The 27,544-nt window shown below is 48.0% G+C and overlaps 1 protein-coding gene across 1 annotated transcript in view; it reads left to right on the top strand.

The window, feature by feature from the left end:
* Positions 1-3,068: 3,068 nt before the first annotated feature.
* The window catches only part of LOC309545881 (aquaporin-11-like), a 46,306-nt gene continuing 21,830 nt past the window's right edge, over positions 3,069-27,544 (top strand). The window contains exon 1 of the mRNA XM_082245296.1: positions 3,069-3,776. Within this exon, the coding sequence (XP_082101422.1) occupies positions 3,185-3,776 (592 nt within the window). The 5' untranslated portion in view covers positions 3,069-3,184. The remainder of the gene's footprint in view (positions 3,777-27,544) is intronic.

The raw sequence follows: 27,544 nt of genomic DNA, 5'->3' as shown, positions 1-27,544 counted from the left end.
AGTGATGTCCCGTGTGTGCGCCACTCCCCCTCCTTACTGCGGCTCCCGGGTCACTCCCAGCCGGGCTACGAGTAGGGGCATGACGTCACATGTGCGCCCCACCCCCCGTCTCCTGACTGCGGCTCCCTCTCAGCCGGGCAGTGAGTTGGGGCGTGACATTATGTGCGCGCCCGCCCCCCTGCTGCTCGCGGCTCCTGGCTCGGCTCCTGGCACAGCTTGCGGACTCCTGCCCTAAAGGTATGTGGGGCACATGTTAAAGGGAGAAAGCAATGTGGTTTAATACAATAGCTGCACTTCTTAAAGCTTATGAGAGAGTTTTATAAAGTGTGCAGACTGATGGTCATATTTTGTTGTGCTCATTAGAGTGTCCCATAAAAAAAAAAATGTGCCCATCAGAGTGCCCCTAACATAAAATGTGCCCATCAGCATGCCCCTTATTTTATGTTAGGGGCACGCTTATGGGCATATTTTATGTTAAGGGGCACTCTAATGGGCACATTTTATGTTAAGGGGCACTCTAATGGGCATATTTTATGTTAAGAGCAACGCTGATGGACACGGTTTTGTTTTGCCCATCTTTCGGAGTCATAGCACAGACTTGTTTTATGCTAAGGGTCATGCTGATGGGCATAATTAATGCTAAGGGTCATGCTGATAGGCATATTTTATGTCAAGGGTCACGCTGGTGGGCAAATTTTATGCTAAGGGTCATGCTGATGGACACATTTTATGTTAAGGGGCACTCTAATGGGCATACTTTATGTTAAGGGGCACTCTAATGGGCATACTTTATGTTAAGGGGCACTCTAATGGGCATATTTTATGTTAAGAGCAACGCTGATGGACACGTTTTTGTTTTGCCCATCTTTCTGAGTCATAGCACAGACTTGAGATTCGGACCTCGGCCCAAAGAAAATTTTAGCAATCGGACCTCCTTGAATTTTAATTCATTACCCCTGGTGTAAAGTCAGGCGTCCCAATACTTTTGACAATATTGTGTACTTCTTCCTTGTACTCCTGTCTGCCTGTGGGGCCAGCACCCCGGTGCTGCATTATACTCCTCCTATTCCAGTAAATCCAGTTTTCCGTGCTTTCTAAGATTCTCGTGCTTCCCTGTACCAGGTCAGCTGTAGCGTGCGCAGGCGTGCTCCGAATACACCGCCATCCAGCGTGCACGATGCACAGAGGGTCCAAGCCCCCCAACCATTCATGATCCCATATGTGACAATATTGGGGTTGATCTGAGGTCCCAATATAAACATGTTTTGTGTGTGCACCAGTTAACCTGGTAGCATGCATTTAAATATAAAAACAATTGCCTGGCGATAAAAAAGTTAAATGATCGAGCACACAGTCCATGGAGAGCATGCATGCAAACACAGAAGTTACACAGCACACTGACTGCACACAGTGACCCCACCTACTGATCATGTGACTATGAGGTCATCAACCCCCCCCCCCCCCCCCTTTGCCTTGTCACACATTGCTTGCAGTGAATGGGACTGTGCAGCTGGTAGGATCAGGGGAGGACTGCAGGAGGAGAGCATGGAGCTGCTGGGAGCACAGGGAGGTTGCTGGTGGTGACCGGTACAGGAGGAGGAAAGGCGTTGTGCCCAGCAGAGAAGGACTGGCACTGATCCCAGCACTACTGAAAACTTTACCCCTGGACTGGGCACAAGAGGAGTTGTGGGGAAAGCTGCAACCAAGCAAGAAGCATTTAAGAGATTTTACAGACTGTACCCATCAGAAGATCAGAGATATTACGGACTGTACCCATCAGAAGATCAGAGATAATACAGACTGTGCCCATCAGAAGATCAGAGATAATACAGACTGTACCCATCAAAAGATTAGAGATAATACAGACTGTGCCCATCAGAAGATCAGAGATAATACAGACTGTGCCCATCAGAAGATCAGAGATAATACAGACTGTACCCATCAAAAGATTAGAGATAATACAGACTGTACCCATCAGAAGATCAGAGATATTACGGACTGTACCCATCAGAAGATCAGAGATATTACGGACTGTACCCATCAGAAGATCAGAGATATTACGGACTGTACCCATCAGAAGATCAGAGATATTACGGACTGTACCCATCAGAAGATCAGAGATAATACAGACTGTACCCATCAGAAGATTAGAGATAAAACAGACTGTACCCATCAGAAGATCAGAGATAAAACAGACTGTACCCATCAGAAGATCAGAGATATTACAGACTGTACCCATCAGAAGAGCAGAGATACATATTAAAAAACTATCTGCTAACTTTTCAGAAAAAAAAAAGAAGATCAGAGATACTATAGACTGTGCCATCAGAAGATCAGAAATATTGCAGACTGTGCCATCAGAAGATCAGAAATATTGCAGACTGTGCCATCAGAAGATCAGAAATATTGCAGACTGTGCCATCAGAAGATCAGAAATATTGCAGACTGTGCCCATCAGAAGATCAGATATATTATAGATTGTACCCCTGTACCCATCAGAAAATAAGAGATATCACAGACTGTGCCACTGTACCCATAAGAAGATCAGAGATATCACAGACTGTGCCACTGTACCCATAAGAAGATCAGAGATATTACAGACTGTGCCAACAGAAGATCAGAAATATTGCAGACTGTGCCCCTGTACCCATCAGAAAATCTGAGATTATACAGACTGTACCCATCAGAAGAGTGGAGATATAACAGACTGTGCCCTGTACCAATCAGAAGAGCAGTGATTCTACGGACTGTGCCCCTGAACCCAAAAGAAGATCAGAGATAATACAGACTGTGCCCCTGTACCCATCAGAAGATTGTGCCCTGCTATAGCAGGAGATCAAAGACATCGCACACTGTGCCTAACAGAAGATCAGAGATATTACAGACTGTGCCCATCAGAAGATCAGATATTACAGACTGTGCCCCTTCACCCATCAGAAGATCAGAGATATTACAGACTGTACCCATCAGAAGATCAGAGATATTACAGACTGTGCCTCTGTACCCATCAGAAGATTGTGCCCCCCCCCCCCCCCCCCAGCAGGAGATCAGTGATATTACAAATTGTGCCCCTGTACCCATCAGAAGATCAGAGATATTACAGACTGAACCCATCAGAAGATTGTTCCCCTCTATAGCAGGAGATCAAAAATATCACAGACTGTGCCCCTTCACCCAGTAGATAATGGGCACCATGGAGTTGCTGCTGGGCTCAGCGGCAGTGGTGGGCTGCACAGTGCTGCTGTGTGAGTTGCTCCGATGGATATTGTGGAGGACAGTGCCCGCCGGTCTGGGACGGGATCTGGCAATGGAAGTGGTGTCCACTCTGCAGCTCTGTTGCTGCACCAGGGAGAGTGTACTCCTGGGCACTAAGGCTGCTTTGCAGCTCTGGCAGTCTCTGACTGTCACCTATCTTTTGACTGTGCTACACTGCGTGACCTCCCGGAGAGCCACCTGTAACCCTTGTGGCAGTTTGGACCAATGGCTCCGTGGACTGGTGCGGAGTTCACACACCCCTCTCCGTGTGTTGGGGCAGTTTGCGGGCGCTGCACTGTCCCGGGTTCTGATGCCTCATCTCTGGTCACTAGGACTATCACCACTACATGGGCTGGACAAGGACTGTGAGAGCCTCCTGAATATAACCCACCTGTCTGGGGTTTTGGTGGAGATGAGCTGTTCCCTGAGCCTGTTCCTTATACTACATTTGTTTCCCCGGGTCAGTGCCCCTCTCCAACCACACGTAGTGGCTACGACCATCACTGCTATCGTCTACGCAGGTAAGAGTCCATCTGTCAACATGAATGCTGAGCATTGAGTTTTATTGGCCTGTAGACTTAGCTGAGCGGAGGGCGATGGGCAGTGAAAAGTGTTTATTGTGAACTTTTTAACATTGCATTACACTTGTAATTCTGGCCAGCCAGTCTTGTGATTTGCACATCCAAGAAGAAATCACAAGACTGCTGTAGCTCACCTTCGTTGGACCATGGGTAGGCACCATCACATTTCTTAGTTCCTTTCTAGAAGCTACCCAAAAACCTACTTCTCCAGCCCTGAGTGGCTGAAAACCTGTTGGACTAGCAGAATGCAGTACAGATGTATTGGTTGACAGTGAGTAATTAGCACTGGTCAAGTATAACCTGACCGGGGGTGGGGTCTGGAAAAACTGCTGACCAGGCTTCAGCGAAAACACACTTGTGTAACACGGTAAGGTCAAGCCCACAACTCAGTGACATTCCAATATAAAAAAACTTTATTGACTACATGGCCAAAAGCAGTACATGGGTGCTAACGCGTTTTGGCTGTCAGGCCTTAGTCATAGCAATGACAATATTGGATGAATTTGTATAACCTCCTACTTTTTACCTAGTCTTAGACTACATTTTAATTGTTCAAGTCATGTGAAAAATAAGTGCATCCAATAGAAATTTGGCTTTTGTTAACATATTTGATCGGGGGAAACATTAGCTCTTGATTCGCATAGTTCCTACAGAGAAACGTGATCTATGTGAACAACAGATGCTATTCCTCCAACTGACACTATTGGTGGAGCAAATTTCCTCCAACTGACACTATTGGTGGAGCAAATTTCCTCCAACTGACACTATTGGTGGAGCACATTTCCTCCAACTGACACTATTGGCGGATCCCCTTTTTCTCCAACTGACACTATTGGTGGAGCACATTTTCTCCAACTGACACTATTGGTGGAGCACATTTCCTCCAACTGACACTATTGGTGGATCCCCTTTTTCTCCAACTGACACTATTGGTGGGGCACTTTTCCTCCAACTGACACTATTGGTGGGGCACTATTCCTCCCACTGACACCAACACTGGGGTATTATTCCTTCCTCTGACACCAAGACTGGGGCACTATTCCTGTTTCGGATCACTAATGATGAGGCAAAATTCCTCCCACTGACACAGATAATGAGGCACAATCCCCCCCCCCCCCCAGTGATGGATCACTATTCCTTACACTGAAACCAATAATGGGGTACTTTTCCTTCCATTAACAGCAACAACAAGGCAGAATACCTTCCACTGGCACATGATGGGGCACTATTCCTTTCACTGACAACAATGATAGAGCTCTATTCCTTCCAAAGACACCAAGGATGGAGCGCTATTCCTCCCATTGATATAAATAATTGGGCACCATCCCTCACACCAACAATTGGGCACAGTTCCTTCCACTGACCCCAATGATGAGGCATGATTCCTCCCACTGACACCAATAGGGGGACACTATTCCACTGACACCAATGATGGGACACTATTCCTCCCACTGACACCAATGATGGGACACTATTCCTTCCACTGACCCCAATGATGAGGCACTATTCCTCCCACTGACACCAATGATGGGGCACTATTCCTTCCACTGACACCAATGATGGGACACTATTCCTCCCACTGACACCAATGATGGGACACTATTCCTTCCACTGACTCCAATGATGAGGCACTATTCCTCCCACTGACTCCAATGCTGGGGCACTATTCCTCCCACTGACACCAATGATGGGGCACTATTCCTCCCACTGACTCCAATGCTGGGGCACTATTCCTCCCACTGACACCAATGCTGGGGCACTATTCCTCCCACTGACACCAATGTTGGGGCACTATTCCTCCCACTGACTCCAATGATGGGGCACTATTCCTCCCACTGACACCAATGATGGGGCACTATTCCTTCCACTGACATCATTGATGGGACACTACTCCTCCCACTGACACTAATGATGGGACACTATTCCACTGACACCAATGATAAGGCACTATTCCTCCCACTGACACTTGATGGGGCACTATTTCTCCTCCTACTGACCACAGGTGCTATATAATTTTTTTACTCCCACCAAGTCTGAGCAGTGGCGGCTGGTGCTCCATGAGCCAGGGGGGGGGGGGGCTGCAGATGGACTGCACCATACACCACCCCGGAACCACACCAGGTCACGCACCATACCCCCCCCCCAGGACCATAGCAGGACCCCGCCCCTGGCTCACTCACCCTGCCTGGACATCTGGACATGTGCAGCAGCTTCAGCTTCTTCCACCTCAGTCTTCTGCGTCTCCTCCTTCATGCCCAATGGCATGGCTTCTCCTTTTGGCCAATCGAGAAATGGGTCTCAGGACCTGTTCCTGTTTGGCCAGGAGGAGGATCTGTGTGACAATAGCGAATTTTCATTTGCTATTGTCGCACAACTGGGTGGGCTCAGGGCACAGTGCTCTGCGCCCTGAGACCACCCTTTTTTTTAGCCTATTAGAGCCTCTGGCTCTAATCACATGCTATAAAAAAAGGCCCATTAAACTCCATGCATCCGGTGCCCTGAATGTAGATTAGGGGACGCCCCTGCGTCCCCAATGCACCAGCCGCCACTGTTTCTGAGATGGTACTTCCATTGGTATCAGGGCATTTTCTACTCCCACTGGCTACAGTCTGCTCACCCCCCCCCCCCCCACCAAGTCTGAGGGACAGTAAACTTTATCTTTGTTTAGAAAGTTTGGAAACCCTGATCTAACTCTAATTAGTCATATAGATAAGGGGTAGGTACACTCCTACATTTACCACAGCTTCATATGCATGAAATTAGAATTTGGATGTTCCGAATTAGCTGCCAAGATCAGTAGAGCTCTCTGAGACCTTCAGAAAGAAATTTATGGATGCCTAGGAGTGTGGCAAAAATGTAAAAAGTTCTTCAAATCAATTGAAATCCATCATTCCGCTGTAAAAGAATCTACAAGTGGGGTAGATTTTAAAACCACTTTTGATTGGTTTTGGACTAGCCAGCCCAGCACACTCAACCCGAGTTGTGAGAGATGCTAAAAAAAATCTCCAAGAAGGTTCATTGCTGGATGTTCAGGTAACTCTTATAGTTGCTGTCAAAGTGTATTTACAATCAGAAAGTGATTGCACTAATTCTACCTGTATGGGAGGGGGGTTAAGAAAAAGCATTTTCTTTTAAACATTACAGTTTGCCATTGAACATAAAGGGAAGGACCTTCTGGAACAGTGTGTTCAATCAAAGATAAGAGTTGTTTGATCACAGTGGAGTTTTTTTTTTAGAAGAACCTCATACCAACTGTGAAGCATGATGATGGAAATGGTATGGTTTGAGGTTGCTTTGCTGCAGTCATTAAAACAACTATACATTCTTCATCATATCAAAGTGCGCTTGATGAAAATGTGAGGTCATCTGTCCAAAAGTTGATGTTAATCTTTAACACAATAATGATCCAAAGCACACTAGCAAATCCACCAAGGAATGGCTCGAGAAGTTTTGCCCTAGTCAAAGCACTGACTTTGAAATGTTGTAGGGGGATTTTAATATGGACAGTTTATGCAAGATACCCCACAAACTTCTTGAAATAGAAGGAACCTTGCATGGAGAACTGGTCAAAGTTTTGATGTCGGAGATTGGTGGGCAGATATACAAATGCCTACAAGAAGTCATTCCTCACTGAAGGGATAATCCTAGCTTCTGATGCCAAGGGTGAAAATGAGCCAGCCATGGATGGTGCGATTTTCGAGCAGTTTATGCAAGATACCCCACAAACTTCTTGAAATAGAAGGAACCTTGAATGGAGAAGTGGTCAAAGTTTTGATGTCAGAGATTAGTGGGCAGATATACAAATGTCTACAATAAATCATTCCTCACTGAGGGGATAATCCTAGCTTCTGATGCCAAGGGTGATCTTGAGCCGGCCACAGATGGTGCGATTTTCGGGCAGTTTATTCAAGATACCCCACAAACTTCTTGAAATAGAAGGAACCTTGCATGGAGAAGTGGTCAAAGTTTTGATGTCAGAGATTAGTGGGCAGATATACAAATGCCTACAACAAGTCATTCCCCACTGAGGGGATAATCCTAGCTTCTGATGCCAAGGGTGATCTTGAGCTGGCCACAGATGATGCGCTTTTCGGGCAGTTTATGCAAGATACCCCACAAACTTCTTGAAATAGAAGGAACCTTGCATGGAGAAGTGGTCAAAGTTTTAATGTCAGAGATTAGTGGGCAGATATACAAATGCCTACAAGAAGTCATTCCCCACTGAGGGGATAATTCTAGATTCTGATGCCAAGGGTGATCTTGAGCCGGCCACAGATGGTGCGATTTTCGGGCAGTTTATTCAAGATACCCCACAAACTTCTTGAAATAGAAGGAACCTTGCATGGAGAAGTGATCAAAGTTTTGATGTGAGAGATTGGTGGGCAGATATACAAATATCGACAATAAGTCATTCCCAACTGAGGGGATAATCCTAGCTTCTGATGCCAATGGTGATCTTGAGCCGGCCACAGATGGTGCGATTTTCTTTCCTGCAACCACAGTTTGAGGGAAGCCACTGGCGATAATTGTATGTACAAATCTGAAATATGCTGGTTTTATATCGATGGATAAACTTGGGTACAATTAGCCTGCCTATACATAGTTTGAATCTCAGCCATTTGTTGCTGAACTGGCCAAGTTTTGAACCGTCTATGGCCAACTTTACTTTTCCCTCATTACACTATTACATCTAATGAAATTTGGTTGAACAAAATTATTGAAATAGCAATTTTTTCTTAATCGAATATACTATATGTGCCTTTTATCTGTAGGCACTGTTCCAATGAAGAGCTAATGTTTGCCTGATCAAATATGTTGAAAAGGTCAATGGGGTGAACTTACTTTTGCTCACGACTATAGCAGATAAACAGGTCTGACCTGTACTGACTTGGCCACATGTTTTTCCTGGGAAAACAACTCCAAAAACACGGGACTTTGTTATTTCCAGGCGTAACTGCAGGGCCATCCACATTCAAAAGATAAATACCCCCCCCCCCAACCCCCTTCTCCTAAGTATCTTGTTGTTTCAGGTTGGGCACCCTCTGTGCTTTTCAGGAGCGTTTCCCATTCATTGACTCAAACGTTGGTTTCTCTACAGCAAACTGGTAATATGTAGAATGTAGTCCAGAAGGGTTACCAGCAATGGTGACTTTGGAAATCCCGTCATAGGTAGTTAGTAGCGTTGGATCCACTCTGTGTAAAGCAAGACCCCATTACAGTTTCATTGTCAGGCTTGGCACCTACAGCCGCAGTCACTCCTGTTTTCCCCCCATTGCAAGGACATCGGCAGTGCAGGACTAAGAAGAGAAGAGATGTATAATCCATATACACACTCATCGGACACTTTATTAGGTACACCTTGCTAGTACCGGGTTGGACCTCCTTTTGCCTTCAGAACTGCCTTAAATGATATGTCCACCCTAACCAGTGGCGGCTGGTGCTCAAAATTTTTTTTGGGGGGGCGCAAACAGAAAAATGTAAAAAGCAAAAAAACGCAGTAAAAAATTGCGTGACTTCCAAGTAGTTCCTGCACTACTTTGGTCCGACTTTGATGAGTTTTGCGGTCCGGAGACCTCAAATTACACAGACATTGCTTCAAGTGTAGTCAAAATCGCTGCAAAAAAATTGCCGCAAAATCGCGCGACTTTTAGGTCACAGAAGTATTAAAGGGGCCTAAGCTGGAAAAAATGCTGCAGCTCTAACTTTTGTTTTGTTGTGGTGCCTTAACCTCCCTGGCGGTATGATTTTTTCGGATTTTAGGTGCTGAAAGCGGTACAATTATTTTGCATGTAATTCTTAAGGACGAGCAGCCCAAACCAACTATTTACATACGATTTTTTTTTTTTTACTGTGCTCTTTATAACATCTCGGGTATGATAAAGTTTGAAACACAAAATCAAAAATTATAATAAAATAAATAACTATAAATAAGTTAAAGTATGTATGTATATATATATATATATAATTATAAAAGTAATAACTGCACTAAGCCTAAAATAGAAAGCTGCAGCTGTAGTGGGAGTCACTAAAAATCTGAAATGTATAAAAAGAGCTGCGCTAACTGATATAGCTTGATAAGAAATCAAGAAAGTGTAAGACCTTGAACCAGTGTTTAACTAGTCCGGTATATAGCAATCATATAAAAATTGTCAGCCAGTAATGAGCCAGATATAAATCATATATATCAAACATGTAAGTCCATCAAACAAAAGAGTCCAAAAAAGCATGGATGGGCAAGCAGAGAGTGTCCGGTGTAGAAAGGGAATCCTTCACCACATCTATGTGCCTGAAGCCCCGTACACACGTACCGATCGTCGGCCGACCGATCGGCCGTCTTTTTTTCCCCGGGATGTCGGTGTCTGTTGAAAAGTGCAAAGACAGCACAAGAATTTTGTCCGCCGACTACGGCCGACTGCAGAAGTGATGTCATGTGATGGTTAACTTTCCCTGTGTTTTTTCTTTTCTGAGCATGCCCAGTCTTGCAAATCTGCGGTCTGTCGGCAGAATTCTGTACTGACTGGCGAACAATCGGCCGCTCTGGTGTCGGCATACAAAAATTTTAATGCTTGCATGAAAGATTCTTGTCGGCAGAATGTGCGCTGACATCTGTCGGAGGCACCATACTAACAAGCGTACAATCGGCAGATCTTTCGTCCGCCGACGTTTGTATGCCGACGATCGGTACGTGTGTACGGGCCTTAATGCCCCGTACACATGTGTAGATTATCTGAAGACTTTTGTCTTCAGATTTACCTTTTCTATGTAGTGCAAGGGCCTGCCGGATTGCATACAAATTGAAAGTGTTTAGGTTTGACCTCATATTATATGGTTTTGGTAAGTCTACAGACAAAAGTCTTCAGATAATCTGCACGTGTGTACGGGGCATTAAACCACATTCCGTGCCGCATGCAAAGGGCTCACACCAGGCTTACCAAAGCTCATTAAGGAATAGGCATATCACTGGAACAGATCCACTCGAGAGACTAGCACCTGTTCTCAGCTGGTCCCATGTAGTCTCCTCAGCACAGCAGGAAGAAGCACTCTATACCAAAGCACTCTATACCAATCGCTGTCAGACGTGTTCCTTTTGTTATTCTGAAGAAAACGTTATATATATATATATATATATATATATATATATACAGTGGTGGGATTCAAAAATTTTAGTAACCAGTTCCGACTTTCCCAGCGGAATGACCAGCGTGCCCCCTTACAATGCACAGTGACTAGAATGCCCCCTTTCAATGCACAGTGACCAGCGTGCCCCCTTTCAATGCACAGTGACCAGCGTGCCCCCTTTCAATGCACAGTGACCAGCATGCCCCCTTTCAATGCACAGTGACCACAGCATTGCCCCCAATCATTGCAGAGTGCCACAGCATTGCCCCCAATCATTGCAGAGTGCCAGCCACAGCATTGCCCCCAATTATTGCAGAGTGCCAGCCACAGCATTGCCCCCAATCATTGCAGAGTGCCAGCCACAGCATTGCCCCTAATGATTGAAGAGTGCCAGCCACAGCATTGCCCCTAATGATTGCAGAGTGCCAGCCACAGCATTGCCCTCAATGATTGCAGAGTGCCAGCCACAGCATTGCCCCTAATGATTGCAGAGTGCCAGCCACAGCATTGCCCCCAATGATTGCAGAGTGCCAGCCACAGCATTGCCCCCCAATGATTGCAGAGTGCCAGCCACAGCATTGCCCCCAATTGCAGAGTGCCAGCCACAGCATTGCCCCCAATTGCAGAGTGCCAGCGATCCCCCCACGAGACCCATGCACTTACCTCACGGACGGTCTCGCAGTCGCAGCTTCTCTTCAGTCCCCGGCTCCCAGCGTCTCCGAGTCCTCAGTCCTCCCATGGCGCCTCCTCCTCGTCCAATGGCACGGTGTTTGCCTTTTTGCCAATCATGAAGCGGGAGGACCCGCTCCCTGATTGGCCAGGAGGAGGATACGTGTGACAATAGCGAATTCTCATTCGCTATTGTCACAGAATGGGCGGGTCGGGGCGCACTGCTCCGCCCCCCGGCCTCCACATCTGCCCGAGCGCGGGACATTCAATTGTACTGCGCGTCCTTAGACGCGCAGAGGGATTCAGCCGGTTCTGCGAACTTGCAGAAAGTTAGCAACCGGTTCTATGGAACCGGTGCGAACCGGCTGAATCTCACCACTGTATATATATTAATATATATATAAATATATATATACAGGGCTTTTTTCAGCGGGAACGCGGGGGAACGCAGTTCCGGCACCTCCAGCCCTGAATGTATGTAATGGCAAGGAGTGCTGGGTTGTGCTACATTGTCTATTAATGCTGGCTGCTGAGGAACCTATTGTTGCTGGAGGGGATCTATTCCTGCAGGAGGATTTATTGCTGCTGGGAATATCTAATGTGGCTGCTGGGGGATCTATTGTCTCTGGAAGAGATCTCGTTTTGCAGGGGGGATCTATTGTTGCTGGGGTGGGTCTTATGTTGCTGAGGGGTCAGTTGTTGCTGGGAGGGATCTACTGTTTAGGCAGCTGGCTGCTGGGAGATCTGTTGTTGCTGCTGAGGGCCCATTGTTTCTGGCTGGATCTATTGTTGCTGGGGGATATATTGTTGTTGGCTGCATGGGATCTATTTTACTGCTTATTTGTTATCATTAACAAATTCCATACAAATTACTTAGTACCACAAATGTTACTTTGTTCTGTATTTTCTAAAAAGGATGGTACTGGGAGGTGGGTAGTGGGTGGAACCAAGAAACGGTTCACGGAGGTAGGTCGGGGCGGAGACAAGGGGTAAGTCCAAAAGAGGGAGTTCCGGCACCTATTCTCTGAGAAAAAAAGCCCTGTATATATATATATATATATATATATATACATATATATATATACACACACACATACTTTAACTTATTTATAGTTATTTATTTTATTATAATTTTTGATTTTGTGTTTCAAACTTTATCATACCCGAGATGTTATAAAGAAGAACGCACAGTAAAAAAAAAATCATATGTAAATAGTTGATTTGGGCTGCTCATTCTTAAGAATTACGTGCAAAATAATTGTACCGCTTTCAGCACCTAAAATCCGAAAGAATCATACCGCCAGGGAGGTTAAGGCACCACAACAAAACAAAAGTTAGAGCTGCAGCATTTTTTGCAGCTTAGGCCCCTTTAACACTTCTGTGACCTAAAACTCGCGTGATTTTGCTGCAATTTTTTGCCACATTTCAGCCCCCTTGAACTTTGCAACCTTTTGCCACATTTCAGGCTTCAAACATAAAGATATAAAACTGTCATTTTTTGTGAAGAATCAACAACAAGTGGGACACAATCATGAAGTGGAACGAAATTTATTGGTTATTTCCAACTTTGTTAACAAATAAAAAACTGAAAAATTGGGCGTGTAAAATTATTCAGCCCCTTTACTTTCAGTGCAGCAAACTCTCTCCAGAAGTTCAGTGAAGATCTCTGAATGATCCAATGTTGACCTAAATGACTAATGATGATAAATAGAATCCACCTGTGTGTAATCAAGTCTCCGTATAAATGCACCTGCACTGTGATAGTCTCTGAGGTCCGCTTAAAGCGCAGAGAGCATCATGAAGAACAAGGAACACACCAGGCAGGTCCGAGATACTGTTGTGGAGAAGTTTAAAGCCGGATTTGGATACAAAAAGATTTCCTAAGCTTTAAACATCCCAAGGAGCACTGTGCAAGCGATAATATTGAAATGGAAGGAGTATCAGACCACTGCAAATCTACGAAGACCTGGCCGTCCCTCTAAACTTTCAGCTCATACAAGGAGAAGACTGATCAGAGATTCAGCCAAGAGGCCCATGATCACTCTGGATGAACTGCAGAGATTTACAGCTGAGGTGGGAGACTCTGTCCATAGGACAACAATCAGTCGTATACTGCACAAATCTGGCCTTTATGGAAGAGTGGCAAGAAGAAAGCCATTTCTTAAAGATATCCATATCCATATTTACTGCATGCAGCTGGTGACATCACTGGCGCATTCGCTCTGAAGTAACGGCCGCCCGTGCCGTGAACGGTGGCTCTCACCATGCATGTCATCACGGTTACGGCTAATCAGATAGCCGGAGGACGCAAACCCGGAAGAAAGATGGGTGAACATGTCGGCCGTGTCACCAGCAGTGGCGGCCGGCCCATAGGGGGCGCAGGGGCGCCGCCCCCCCCCCCCAAAAAAAAAGAAAAAAAAAGATTAAAAAAAAAAATAATAAATAAATAATTTTTGCCCACAAGGGGCGCCCGCCTCATTGGTGCATATGGGGGGGGGGTGGGGTTTTCCACCCGCAGAGGCGCCGAGAGGCGGCCTTCTGGGGCGTAACTGTAGCGCAGAGCACGGCGCTACACCACCCCCCTTTTGTGATGTCTTGGATCATGATTGGTCCAGACTCCAGCCTGGACCAATCATGATTAAGGACATCCATGCTGACCTCGTTGGGGGCGGTGCTGGTGCGTGCATCAGTCACTCACCGCCCGGTCAGCTTCCCGCCGCCGCAGAAGAGGAGTCGCGAGGAGGGGAGAAGCCGCCGCCGGGAGCCGAGCAGAAGAGGACGGACGTCTGAGTCGCGAGGAGGGGGAGAAGCCGCCGCCGCCGGGTAAGTGTCTCAGCCAGGGAAGTGCTGACTCGTCACCTGTGCCATGCCTATTCCATCACCTGTGCCATGCCTGTACCATCTGTGCCATGCCTATTCCATCACCTGTGCCATGACCTTACCATCACCTGTGCCATGCATATACCATCACCTGTGCCATGCCTATTCTATCACCTGTGCCATGCCTGTACCATCTGTGCCATGCCTATTCCATCACCTGTGCCATGACCTTACCATCACCTGTGCCATGCCTATTCCATCACCCGTGCCATGCCTGTACCATCTGTGCCATGCATATTCCATCACCTGTGCCATGACCTTACCATCATCTGTGCCATGACCTTACCATCTGTGCCATGCATATTCTATCACCTGTGCCATGCCTATACCACCTGTGCCATGCCTATACCATCACCTGTGCCATGCCCATCATCTGTGCCATGCATATTCCATCACCTGTGCCATGCCTATAACACCTGTGCCATGCCTATTCCATCACCTGTGCCATGCCTGTACCATCTGTGCACTGCCTATACCATCACCTGTGCCATGCCTGTATCATCTGTGCCATGCCTATTCCATCACTTGTGCCATGCCTATACCATCATCTGTGCCATGCCTATTCTATCACCTGTGCCATGCCTATACCATCTGTGCCATGCCTATTCCATCACCTGTGCCATGCCTGTACCATCTGTGCCATGCCTATTCCATCACCTGTGCCATGACCTTACCATCACCTGTGCCATGCATATACCATCACCTGTGCCATGCCTATTCTATCACCTGTGCCATGCCTGTACCATCTGTGCCATGCCTATTCCATCACCTGTGCCATGACCTTACCATCACCTGTGCCATGCCTATTCCATCACCCGTGCCATGCCTGTACCATCTGTGCCATGCATATTCCATCACCTGTGCCATGACCTTACCATCATCTGTGCCATGACCTTACCATCTGTGCCATGCATATTCTATCACCTGTGCCATGCCTATACCACCTGTGCCATGCCTATACCATCACCTGTGCCATGCCCATCATCTGTGCCATGCATATTCCATCACCTGTGCCATGCCTATAACACCTGTGCCATGCCTATTCCATCACCTGTGCCATGCCTGTACCATCTGTGCACTGCCTATACCATCACCTGTGCCATGTCTGTATCATCTGTGCCATGCCTATTCCATCACTTGTGCCATGCCTATACCATCATCTGTGCCATGCCTATTCTATCACCTGTGCCATGCCTATACCATCTGTGCCATGCCTATTCCATCACCTGTGCCATGACCTTACCATCACCTGTGCCATGCCTATTCCATCACCTGTGCCATGCCTGTACCATCTGTGCCGTGCCTATTCCATCACCTGTGCCATGCCTATACCATCTGTGCCATGCCTATTCCATAACCTGTGCCATGCCTGTACCATCTGTGCCCTGCCTATACCATCACCTGTGCCATGCCTGTACCATCTGTGCCATGCCTATTCCATCACCTGTGCCATGCCTATACCATCTGTGCCATGCCTATTCCATCACCTGTGCCATGCCTGTACCATCTGTGCCCTGCCTATACCATCACCTGTGCCATGCCTGTACCATCTGTGCCATGCCTATTCCATCACCTGTGCCATGCCTATACCATCTGTGCCATGCCTATACCATCTGTGCCATGCCTATTCCATCACCTGTGCCATGCCTGTACCATCACCTGTGCCATGCCTGTACCATCACCTGTGCCATGCCTGTACCATCACATGTGCCATACCTGTACCATCACCTGTGCAATGCCTAGTCCATCACTTGTGCCATGCCTATTCCATCACCTGTGCCATGCCTATACCATCACCTGTGCCATGCCTATTCCATCACCTGTGCCATGCCTATTCCATCACCTGTGCCATGCCTATACCTTCATCTGTGCCATGCCTATTCCATCACCTGTGCCATGCCTATACCATCACCTGTGCCATGCCTATACCATAACCTGTGCCATGCCTGTACCATCACCTGTGCCATGCCTGTACCATCACCTGTGCAATGCCTATTCCATCACCTGTGCCATGCCTATTCCATCACCTGTGCCATGCCTATACCATCACCTGTGCCATGCCTATTCCATCACCTGTGCCATGCCTATACCATCATCTGTGCCATGCCTGTACCATCACCTGTGCCATGCCTATACCATCTGTGCCATGCCTGTACCATGACCTCAAAGTCACGCAATTTTTTACTGCGTTTTTGCCGCAAAGCAATACCTATTACATTTTTCTTTTTGCGCCCCCCCCCCCCCCCCCCCAAAATTTTGAGTACCAGCCGCCACTGGTCACCAGTGAGCGAGCGGCACTGCGGGAGCTTCCTTCTAAGGTAAGTACTTCATAATGAGCTTGGATGCCATGCACACTAGTAGCACATTATGCCTTTGTCTTTCTTTTTTACTTTTTTTTTTTTTTTTGGGAGGTTTACAACCTCTTAAATTCTTCATGGCATAAATTCAACAAGGTGTTGGAAACATTCCTCAGAGATTTTGCTCCATAGTGACATGATAGCATCATCCAATTGCTGCACATCCATGATGCGAATCTCCTGTTCCATCACATCCCAGAGGTGCTCTATTGGATGAGATGTGGTGAGTGTGGAGGCCATTGGAGGACAGTGACCTCATTGTCATGGTGAAGAAACCAGTGGTGAGATGATTGGAGCTTTGTGACATGGTGCATTATCCTGCTGGAAGGAGCCATCAGAAGATGGGGACACTGTAGTCATAAAGGGATGGACATGGTCAGCAACAATACTCAGGTAGGCCGTGGTGTGTAAACGATGCTCAATTGGTACCAAGGGGCCCAAAGTGTGCCAAGAAAATATCCCCCACCCCACCATTACACCACCCCCACCAGTCTGAACCATTATCTTCCCCCCTCCTCCCCCACTCCATTACACCCCCACCACCAGCCTGAACCATTACCCCCCTCACCTCCTCCCCCACACCATTACACCCCCACCACCAGCCTGAACCATTACCCCCCTCGCCTCCTCCCCCCACACCATTACACCACCACCAGCCTGAACCATTACCCCCCTCGCCTTCTCCCCCACACCATTACACCCCCACCACTAGCCTGAACCATTACCCCCCTCACCTCCTCCCCCACACCATTACACCACCACCAGCCTGAACCATTACCCCCCTCGCCTCCTCCCCCACACCATTACACCCCCACCACCAGCCTGAACCATTACCCCCCTCGCCTCCTCCCCCACACCATTACACCCCCACCACCAGCCTGAACCTTTACCCCCCTCGCCTTCTCCCCCACACCATTACACCCCCATCACCAGCCTGAACCATTACCCCCCTCACCTCCTCCCCCACACCATTACACCCCCATCACCAGCCTGAACCATTACCCCTCTGGACTCCTCCCCCACACTATTACACCACCACCACCAGCCTGAACCATTACCCCCCTGGACTCCTCCCCCACACCATTACACCCCCATCACCAGCCTGAACCATTACCCCCCTCGCCTCCTCCCCCACACCATTACACCCCCATCACCAGCCTGAACCATTACCCCCCTCACCTCCTCCCCCACACCATTACACCCCCACCACCAGCCTGAACCATTACCCCTCTGGACTCCTCCCCCACACCATTACACCACCACCAGCCTGAACCATTACCCCCCTCGCCTCCTCCCCCACACCATTACACCCCCACCACCAGCCTGAACCATTACCTCCCTCACCTCCTCCCCCACACCATTACACCCCCATCACCAGCCTGAACCATTACCCCCCTCGCCTTCTCCCCCACACCATTACACCACCACCACCAGCCTGAACCATTACCCCCCTCGCCTCCTCCCCCACACCATTACACCCCCATCACCAGCCTGAACCATTACCCCCCTCGCCTCCTCCCCCACACCATTACACCCCCACCACCAGCCTGAACCATTACCCCTCTGGACTCCTCCCCCACACCATTACACCACCACCAGCCTGAACCATTACCCCCCTCGCCTCCTCCCCCACACCATTACACCCCCACCACCAGCCTGAACCATTACCTCCCTCACCTCCTCCCCCACACCATTACACCCCCATCACCAGCCTGAACCATTACCCCTCTGGACTCCTCCCCCACACTATTACACCACCACCACCAGCCTGAACCATTACCCCCCTCGCCTTCTCCCCCACACCATTACACCACCACCACCAGCCTGAACCATTACCCCCCTCGACTCCTCCCCCACACCATTACACCACCACCACCAGCCTGAACCATTACCCCCCTCGCCTCCTCCCCCACACCATTACACCCCCATCACCAGCCTGAACCATTACCCCCCTCGCCTCCTCCCCCACACCATTACACCCCCATCACCAGCCTGAACCATTACCCCCCTCGCCTCCTCCCCCACACCATTACACCCCCATCACCAGCCTGAACCATTACCCCTCTGGACTCCTCCCCCACACTATTACACCACCACCACCAGCCTGAACCATTACCCCCCTGGACTCCTCCCCCACACCATTACACCCCCATCACCAGCCTGAACCATTACCCCCCTCGCCTCCTCCCCCACACCATTACACCCCCATCACCAGCCTGAACCATTACCCCCCTCACCTCCTCCCCCACACCATTACACCCCCACCACCAGCCTGAACCATTACCCCTCTGGACTCCTCCCCCACACCATTACACCACCACCAGCCTGAACCATTACCCCCCTCGCCTCCTCCCCCACACCATTACACCCCCACCACCAGCCTGAACCATTACCTCCCTCACCTCCTCCCCCACACCATTACACCCCCATCACCAGCCTGAACCATTACCCCCCTCGCCTTCTCCCCCACACCATTACACCACCACCACCAGCCTGAACCATTACCCCCCTCGCCTCCTCCCCCACACCATTACACCCCCATCACCAGCCTGAACCATTACCCCCCTCGCCTCCTCCCCCACACCATTACACCCCCATCACCAGCCTGAACCATTACCCCCCTCGCCTCCTCCCCCACACCATTACACCCCCATCACCAGCCTGAACCATTACCCCTCTGGACTCCTCCCCCACACTATTACACCACCACCACCAGCCTGAACCATTACCCCCCTGGACTCCTCCCCCACACCATTACACCCCCATCACCAGCCTGAACCATTACCCCCCTCGCCTCCTCCCCCACACCATTACACCCCCATCACCAGCCTGAACCATTACCCCCCTCACCTCCTCCCCCACACCATTAGACCACCACCACCAGCCTGAACCATTGATACAAGGCAGGATGGATCCATGCTTTCATGTTGTTTACCCCAAATTCTGACCCTACCATCTGAATGTTGCAGCTGAAATTGAGACTCATCAGACCAGGCAACGTTTTTCCAATCTTCTATTGTCCAATTTTGGTGATCCTGTGTGAATTGAAGCCTCAGTTTCCTGTTTTTAGCTGACAGGAGTGGTACCCGCCCCGGTGTGGTCTTCTGCTGCTGTAGCCCATCTGCTTCAAGGTTCAATGTGTTGTGCATTCAAAGATGGTATTCTGCATACCTTAGTTGTAACGAGTGGTTATTTGAGTTACTGTTGCCTTTCTATCATCTGCCCATTCTCCTCTGACATCAACAAGGCATTTTCCTCCACACAACTGCCGCTCACTGGATATTTTCTCTTTTTCCCACCATTTTCTGTAAACCCGAGAGATGGTTGTGTGTGAAAATCCCAGTAGATCACCAGTGTTTGAAATACTCAGACAAACCAGCCTGGCACCAACAACCATGCCATGTTCATAGTCACTTAAATCCCCTTTCTTCCCCATTCTGATGCTCGGTTTGACATTTAGCAAGTCGTCTTCACCATGTCTAGATGTCTAAATGCATTGAGTTGCTGCCATGTGATTGGCTGGTTAGCAGTTTGTATTACCAAGCAATTGAACAGGTGTACCTAATAAAGTGGCCGGTGAGTGTATATATATATATATATACACACACACACACTACACTGTCAAAAGTATTGGGACACCTGCCTTTACACGCACATAAACCCTTTGCAGCTATAACAGCTTCAACTCATCTGGGAAGGCTGTCCACAAGGTTTAGGAGTGTCTATGGGAATGTTTGACCATTCTTCCAGAAGCGCATTTGTGAGGTCAGGCACTGATGTTGGGCGAGAAGGCCTGGCTCACAGTCTCCGCTCTAATTCATCCCAAAGGTGTTCTACCGGGTTGAGGTCAGGACTCTGTGCAGGCCAGTCAAGTTCCTTCACCCTAAACTCACTCATCCATGTCTTTATGTAAGGGTCCAGATACCTGGATCGGCCCCTTCAGCCCTTGTACAGCAGAGCTTGGAGTGGGCAGAAGGAGAAACAGCACAAGCAGCCAATCAGTTGTGCTGTAGTGCATTGCTCTCCAAGCTGCGGCCTGGGGGCCAGATGTGGCCCTTTGCTTGCTTTTATCTGGCCCTTGGGGCACTATTACATGCACTGATACCAACAATGCAGCATATCTCCTTCCTACTGAGACCAGTGTAATAGCACCAAGAATGGGACATAATCCTCCCAATGACATCAACAATTGGGCCCAGTGACACCAATAATGGGGTACAATTTCTCCCAATGACACCAAAAATGTTTTTTCCCTGCTGATGTTGTGACCTACTCCCATTGGCCACAGTCCAGTCCAGCCCCCATAAAGTCTTAAGGACAGTAAACTGGCCCTTTGTTTAGGGCAGTGATCTCCAAACTGCGTCCAGGTGAGCCTTTGCTTGCTTTTATCCGGCTTTCGGGTCACTATTTTCATCTACAGCTACCAACAATGGAACATAATTCTCCCCAACTGACACCAATAAAGGTTTGGCATTTCTCCCAATTACACCAACAATGGGACACTATTCCTCCCACTGACACCAATGATGGGACACTATTCCTCCCACTGACACCAATGATGGGGCACTATTCCTCCCACTGACACCAATGATGGGGCACTATTCCTTCCACTGATACCAATGATGGGGCACTATTCCTCCCATTGACACCAATGATGGGGCACTATTCCTCCCACTGACACCAATGATGAGGCACTATTCCTCCCACTGACACGAATGATGGGGCACTATTCCTCCCACTGACACCAATGATGGGGCACTATTCATCCCACTGACACCAATGATGGGGCACTATTCCTCCCACTGACACCAATGATGGGGCATAATTCCTCCCACTGACACCAACGATGGGGCACTATTCCTCCCACTGACACCAATTATGGGGCACTATTCATCCCACTGACACCAATGATGGGGCATAATTCCTCCCACTGACACCAACGATGGGGCACTATTCCTCCCACTGACACCAATGATGGGGCACTATTCCTCCCACTGACACCAATGATGGGGCACTATTCCTCCCACTGACACCAATGATGGGGCATAATTCCTCCCACTGACACCAATGATGGGACACTATTCCTCCCACTGACACCAATTATGGGACACTATTCCTCCCACTGACACCAATTATGGGACACTATTCCTTCCACTGACACCAATGATTGGGCACTATTCCTCCCACTGACACCAATGATTGGGCATTGTTTATTTCCACTGACATCAGGACCTGTTTTACTCCCATTGACCACAGTCCGGCCCCCCTAAATCTGAAGGACAGTAAACTGGCCCTTTCTTTAAAAAGTTTTGAGACCCCTACTGTAGAGCAGAGAGATGAGCTTTTTGGTGTGCTGCTTCTCCATTGCTGTCCCATCACAGGCTGTGGAAGTGACCAGACTTGTAGGTGTTACTTATCTGAAGCAGAGAAAAATCAGTTCTCCTGTCCTGCTAGGATAGACACTGCTGCATTACAGAGCTGTGCAAATGTCAGGACTGGATGGAAAGAATTACACATTCTTTGCCAACTCCCTTCTATTTAATAAATGTATGGAGTTCAGCTTTAAAATGAATCTATGGAAGAAAATAAAATATTAAAGTGGCACCTTCATGACATTACTGTGATGGTGAAGTCACCCCATGGGGGGGGGGGGGGGGCAGGTCACAGATGATCAGTGTTCGTTATTAGGCAGAAGACCAGTCAGGAGACATGAATGACACAGCGCCTGAGGTGCCGCACAGTGTGAGAGGTGTTGTCACCCTCAATAGTCTGCAATTATGTACCAGGGAGTGCAGGAGCACAAGACAGCTTGCATTTCTCATACACTCTGCAGGAGCTCCCATACCTCACCTGTCATGCTGACACGAGTCTTAGAGGTTCTTCTAGAGACTGAACTGGATCTATTCTGACATAAAGATTTACTGACAGCTGGAAAAACTTTCTTGGCAGAAAAGTTGCTCCAGATTTCTTTCAGTGATGATATGTTTGAAGGCCTCGGCCAGTGGTGTCAAAATACTACAAGAGATGGTCAGAGACTGCAGACATACTACAGGAGATGGTCAGAGACTGCAGACATGCTACAGGAGATGGTCAGAGACTGCAGACATGCTACAGGAGTTTGTCAGAGACTGCAGACATACTATATAGGAGATGGCCAGAGACTGCAGACATGCTACAGGAGATGTTCAGAGACAGCAGATATACTACAGGAGATGATCAGAGACTGCAGACATGCTAGAGGAGATGGTCGGAGACTACAGACATACTACAGGAGATGGTCAGAGACTGCAGACATACTACAGGAGATGGTCAGAGACTGCAGACATACTATAGGAGATGGCCAGAGACTGCAGACATACTATAAGAGATGGCCAGAGACGGCAGACATGCTACAGGAGATGTTCAGAGACAGCAGATGTACCACAGGAGATGGTCAGAGACTGCAGACACACTACAGGAGATGGTCAGAGACTGCAGAAATACTAGAGGAGATGGTCAGAGACTGCAGACATACTATAGGAGATGGTCAGAGACTGCAGACATACTATAAGAGATGGCCAGAGACGGCAGACATGCTACAGGAGATGGTCAGAGACTGCAGACATGCTAGAGGAGATGGTCAGAGACTGCAGACATACTAGAGGAGATGGCCAGAGACTGCAGACATACTATAGGAGATGGCCAAAGACTGCAGACATGATACAGGAGATGTTCAGAGACAGCATATGTACTACAGGAGATGGTCAGAGACTGCAGACACACTACAGGAGATGGTCAGAGACTGCAGACACACTACAGGAGATGGTCAGAGACTGCAGACATGATACAGAAGATGGTCAGAGACTGCAGACATACTACAGAAGATGGTCAGAGAGTGAGACTGCAGACATATCAGTGGAGATGGTCAGAGACTGCAGACAAACTAGAGGAGATGGTCAGAGACTGCAGACATACTAGAGGAGATGGCCAGAGACTGCAGACATACTATAGGAGATGGCCAGAGACAGCAGATATACTACAGGAGATAGTCAGAGACTGCAGACACACTACAGGAGATGGTCAGAGCCTGCAGTCATACTACAGGAGACGGTCAGAGACTGCAGACATACTAGAGGAGATGGTCAGAGACTGCAGACATACTAGAGGAGATGGTCAGAGACTGCAGACATGCTACAGGAGATGGTCAGAGACTACAGACATACTAGAGGAGATGGTCAGAGACTGCAGACATGCTACAGGAGATGGTCAGAGACTACAGACATACTAGAGGAGATGGTCAGAGACTGCAGACATGCTACATGAGATGGTCAGAGACAGCAGACATACTACAGGAGATGGTCAGAGACTGCAGACATGCTACAGGAGATGGTCAGAGACTGCAGACATACTAGAGGAGATGGTCAGAGACTGCAGACATACTAGAGGAGATGGTCAGAGACTGCAGACATACTAGCATAAAAAATATATCTCATGCCACTGCAGAGATTTCAGAGAGTCTGGAAATCATGGGAAAGCCTCTAGGCAGTTTACCTTTCTCAGCGTCTGACAAAAACATAGTTTACCGGGATCAGTAGATGTGGCAAAAAAAAAAAAGGCATGAATGTAAAATGGAAAATCTAAGGAGATGCAGGCTATGCAATCCCCTCTGTACATGTGAGTGGATAGGATGTGGCAATGTACATCATATACAGATTCTACAGAATGTTCTACACATCAGCTTGGAACTTTACACTTACTGGATATATTTAGAATCAATGTTACAAGGAAAATCAAACCCGTCTTTTGAAGCCTAGCAGAGGACGAAAAATGGCTCTTCCTCCACCCAAACATAACCGCTAATCTTTCATATAGCAGGAATAGTAGAAGGAATGTTTCCCGTTTTTGCCTTGCAATATTAATCACGGAATCCTGAGTGCAATCCACAGGCTCCTGTCAGGAAGTAATCAATGGACTACAAGTGTGGTGACGTCACTTCATTATGTTCATTTGAGTGCCTCTGCTGTATTGATGGATGGGATTTAGTTTTACCATACAGAGATCTGTAATTGGATGACGAGCTTTAAAATAAGCCATCACTGACCTCTCTAGCTGTTTATACTGTGAAATAAATCATTTTTATACTGTAGGTCCTCAAATACTGCAACAGAGACTTTGGTTGCAGTTTGGTTCTATTAGCTTAGAACCTTGGTGCCCAATCTGCAGCCCCTCGGACCTCAGAAGTGGTGGGAGCATCAATTTTAAAAGGGGTGATAGCAGTGATCTCTTCTGTCCTCATTTGGCATGTCCCCAATCTTTCATTGTCTTCTATAGCGTGTCCCCAGTCTCTCATTGTCTTCAACAGCATGTCTCCAGTCTCTCATCTTCTGCAGCATCTCCCCAGTCTCTCATTGTCTTCTGCCATATGTCTCAAGTCTGTCGTTGTCTTCTGCAGAATGTCCCCAGTCTCTCACTGTCTTCAAAGGCATGTCTCCTGTGACCCCCATCTGTCATCTTCTGCAGCATGTTCCTAGTCTCTAATTGTCTTCTACAGCATATCCCCAGTCTCCTATTGAATTCTACAGCGTGTCTATAGCTTCTCTTCTTCTGCACCATGTCCCTACTCTTTCATTATCTTCTGCAGTAGGTCTCCAGTCTCTTATTGTCTTCTGCAGCATGTCTCCAGTCTCTCGTCTTCTGCAGCATGTCTCCAGTCTCTCGTCTTCTGCAGCATGTCTCCAGTCTCTCATCTTCTGCAGCATGTCTCCAGTCTCTTGTCTTCTGCAGCATGTCTCCAGTCTCTTTTTGTCTACTACAATATGTCTTCAGTCTCTTATTGTCTCCTGCAGCATGTCTTCAGTCTCTTATTGTCTCCTGCAGCATGTCTCCAGTCTCTTATTGTCTCCTGCAGCATGTCTTCAGTCTCTTATTGTCTCCTGCAGCATGTCTCCAGTCTCTTATTGTCTCCTGCAGCATGTCTCCAGTCTCTTATTGTCTACTACAGCCAGGGCTGGCCCAAGACATTGTGCTGCCTGGGTCAAAAAATAAATGCCGCCAGTCTCTCGTCTTCTGCAGCATGTCTCCAGTCTCTCATCTTCTGCAGCATGTCTCCAGTCTCTCGTCTTCTGCAGCATGTCTCCAGTCTCTTTTTGTCTACTACAGCATGTCTTCAGTCCCTTATTGTCTCCTGCAGCATGTCTTCAGTCTCTTATTGTCTCCTGCAGCATGTCTCCAGTCTCTTATTGTCTCCTGCAGCATGTCTCCAGTCTCTTATTGTCTACTACAGCATGTCTCCAGTCTCTTATTGTCTACTACAGCATGTCTCCAGTCTCTTATTGTCTACTACAGCCAGGGCTGGCCCAAGACATTGTGCTGTTGAAAAAACAAAAAGTAGTGGGGGTGGTCCAGGAGGGAACCCCCCACGGAAAACCAACTAAGGATACTCAAGCAATAAAGTGGTGAAAAAAGGTAAATTTTATTAAGGCACGTATGCCTATAAAAGTAAAAATAAGACACAATGCAGGGTAACAGAGAAACACACTACAATGACACTAATAAAACCATGAAATAAAAGGTGGCACTACACACATATGAAATAGGACTGGAGCATATCAAATAGCATGAGCATAAACCAAAATTAGCTGAAATAGTAGATACACCCTAAGGGTGGTATGGGTCTAAGACCAGCTAATAGGTAAGTCACTCAAAATAACCTGACAAACCACGCGGCATATGTCGAACAATGAAGTCGGCACAATTGCCGGGTGGTGTGTGGTAACCTCTATGGATGCATCCAATAACTCAGCCTGAGAACGTACTTCAGTGAAAAATTAACCCGCTGTCACCTCAATAACTCATAGTATTCCTGTGTAGGTATATGCATGAAACAGGAAAGACTGTGGATCAAACAGTCCTCTCATAGGAGAGATGTAAGGGGCTGTGGGCTCCAAATGAAAGGGGACAGAGGGTTGATCACAAGGAGTTGGCAAATAGATGTAATGGTCAGCTGTTTGAGTCCCGTGAAGGCTCGGATTCGCTGTTACAGATGCTGATGAGGAGAGGATATCCTCATAAGGTAACTTTAAGTGCAGGAAGCAGAGGGAATGTTCCACAGGTATTTGAAATGCGGACAGCTTTACCTGCAGATGTTTAGGTGGATATGCGATCCGACTGGGCTCTAAATGGGATCCATAGAGGGATGAAGCTCCGTCCCAGTCCCGTTGTGCTGTGCAGTCCGGTCCACTGGCTTATTCCGTGCGGCGTTCAACCCGGGTCTCGGCTACCACGGCATGAGTGATTCAGTAGCTTCCTGGTGTGAGTAGGGAACGTCACTTCCGGTTAGTACGATCCGCCGGGTGCCTGGTAAGGGGAACAGCCGCTGACAGTGACCATAAGGATGGCAAGCAATGTGGATGATGCTGCACGGGGGGACACAGTGTGTGGGGTGCCACCACACCAACGCTGACGCGTTTCACCGACACACAGTCGGTTTCTTCAGAGCTAGTGGTGTTGTCCGAGGTGCCCGCCTTTATGTTGGACATAATTGGCGGCAGTAAATTAACTATGTCATTACCATTGCGGCGCTTAACCCATTCAGGGGACACCTGTAAGGAGTAACCCCTCAATGATTTAACAGCATCCGCATCTTTGACTAAGGTGAATGTACTCATCATAAAGGGTGGCACCAGGAAATGTCCCCGTTCAAAT

This window comes from Pelophylax lessonae, assembly GCF_965119305.1.
Source record: "Pelophylax lessonae genome assembly, chromosome: 2".
In the NCBI taxonomy this organism is placed as follows: domain Eukaryota; kingdom Metazoa; phylum Chordata; class Amphibia; order Anura; family Ranidae; genus Pelophylax; species Pelophylax lessonae.
The sequence above is the reverse complement of the archived record's forward strand: the minus strand, read 5'-3'. Positions and strand labels throughout refer to the sequence as shown.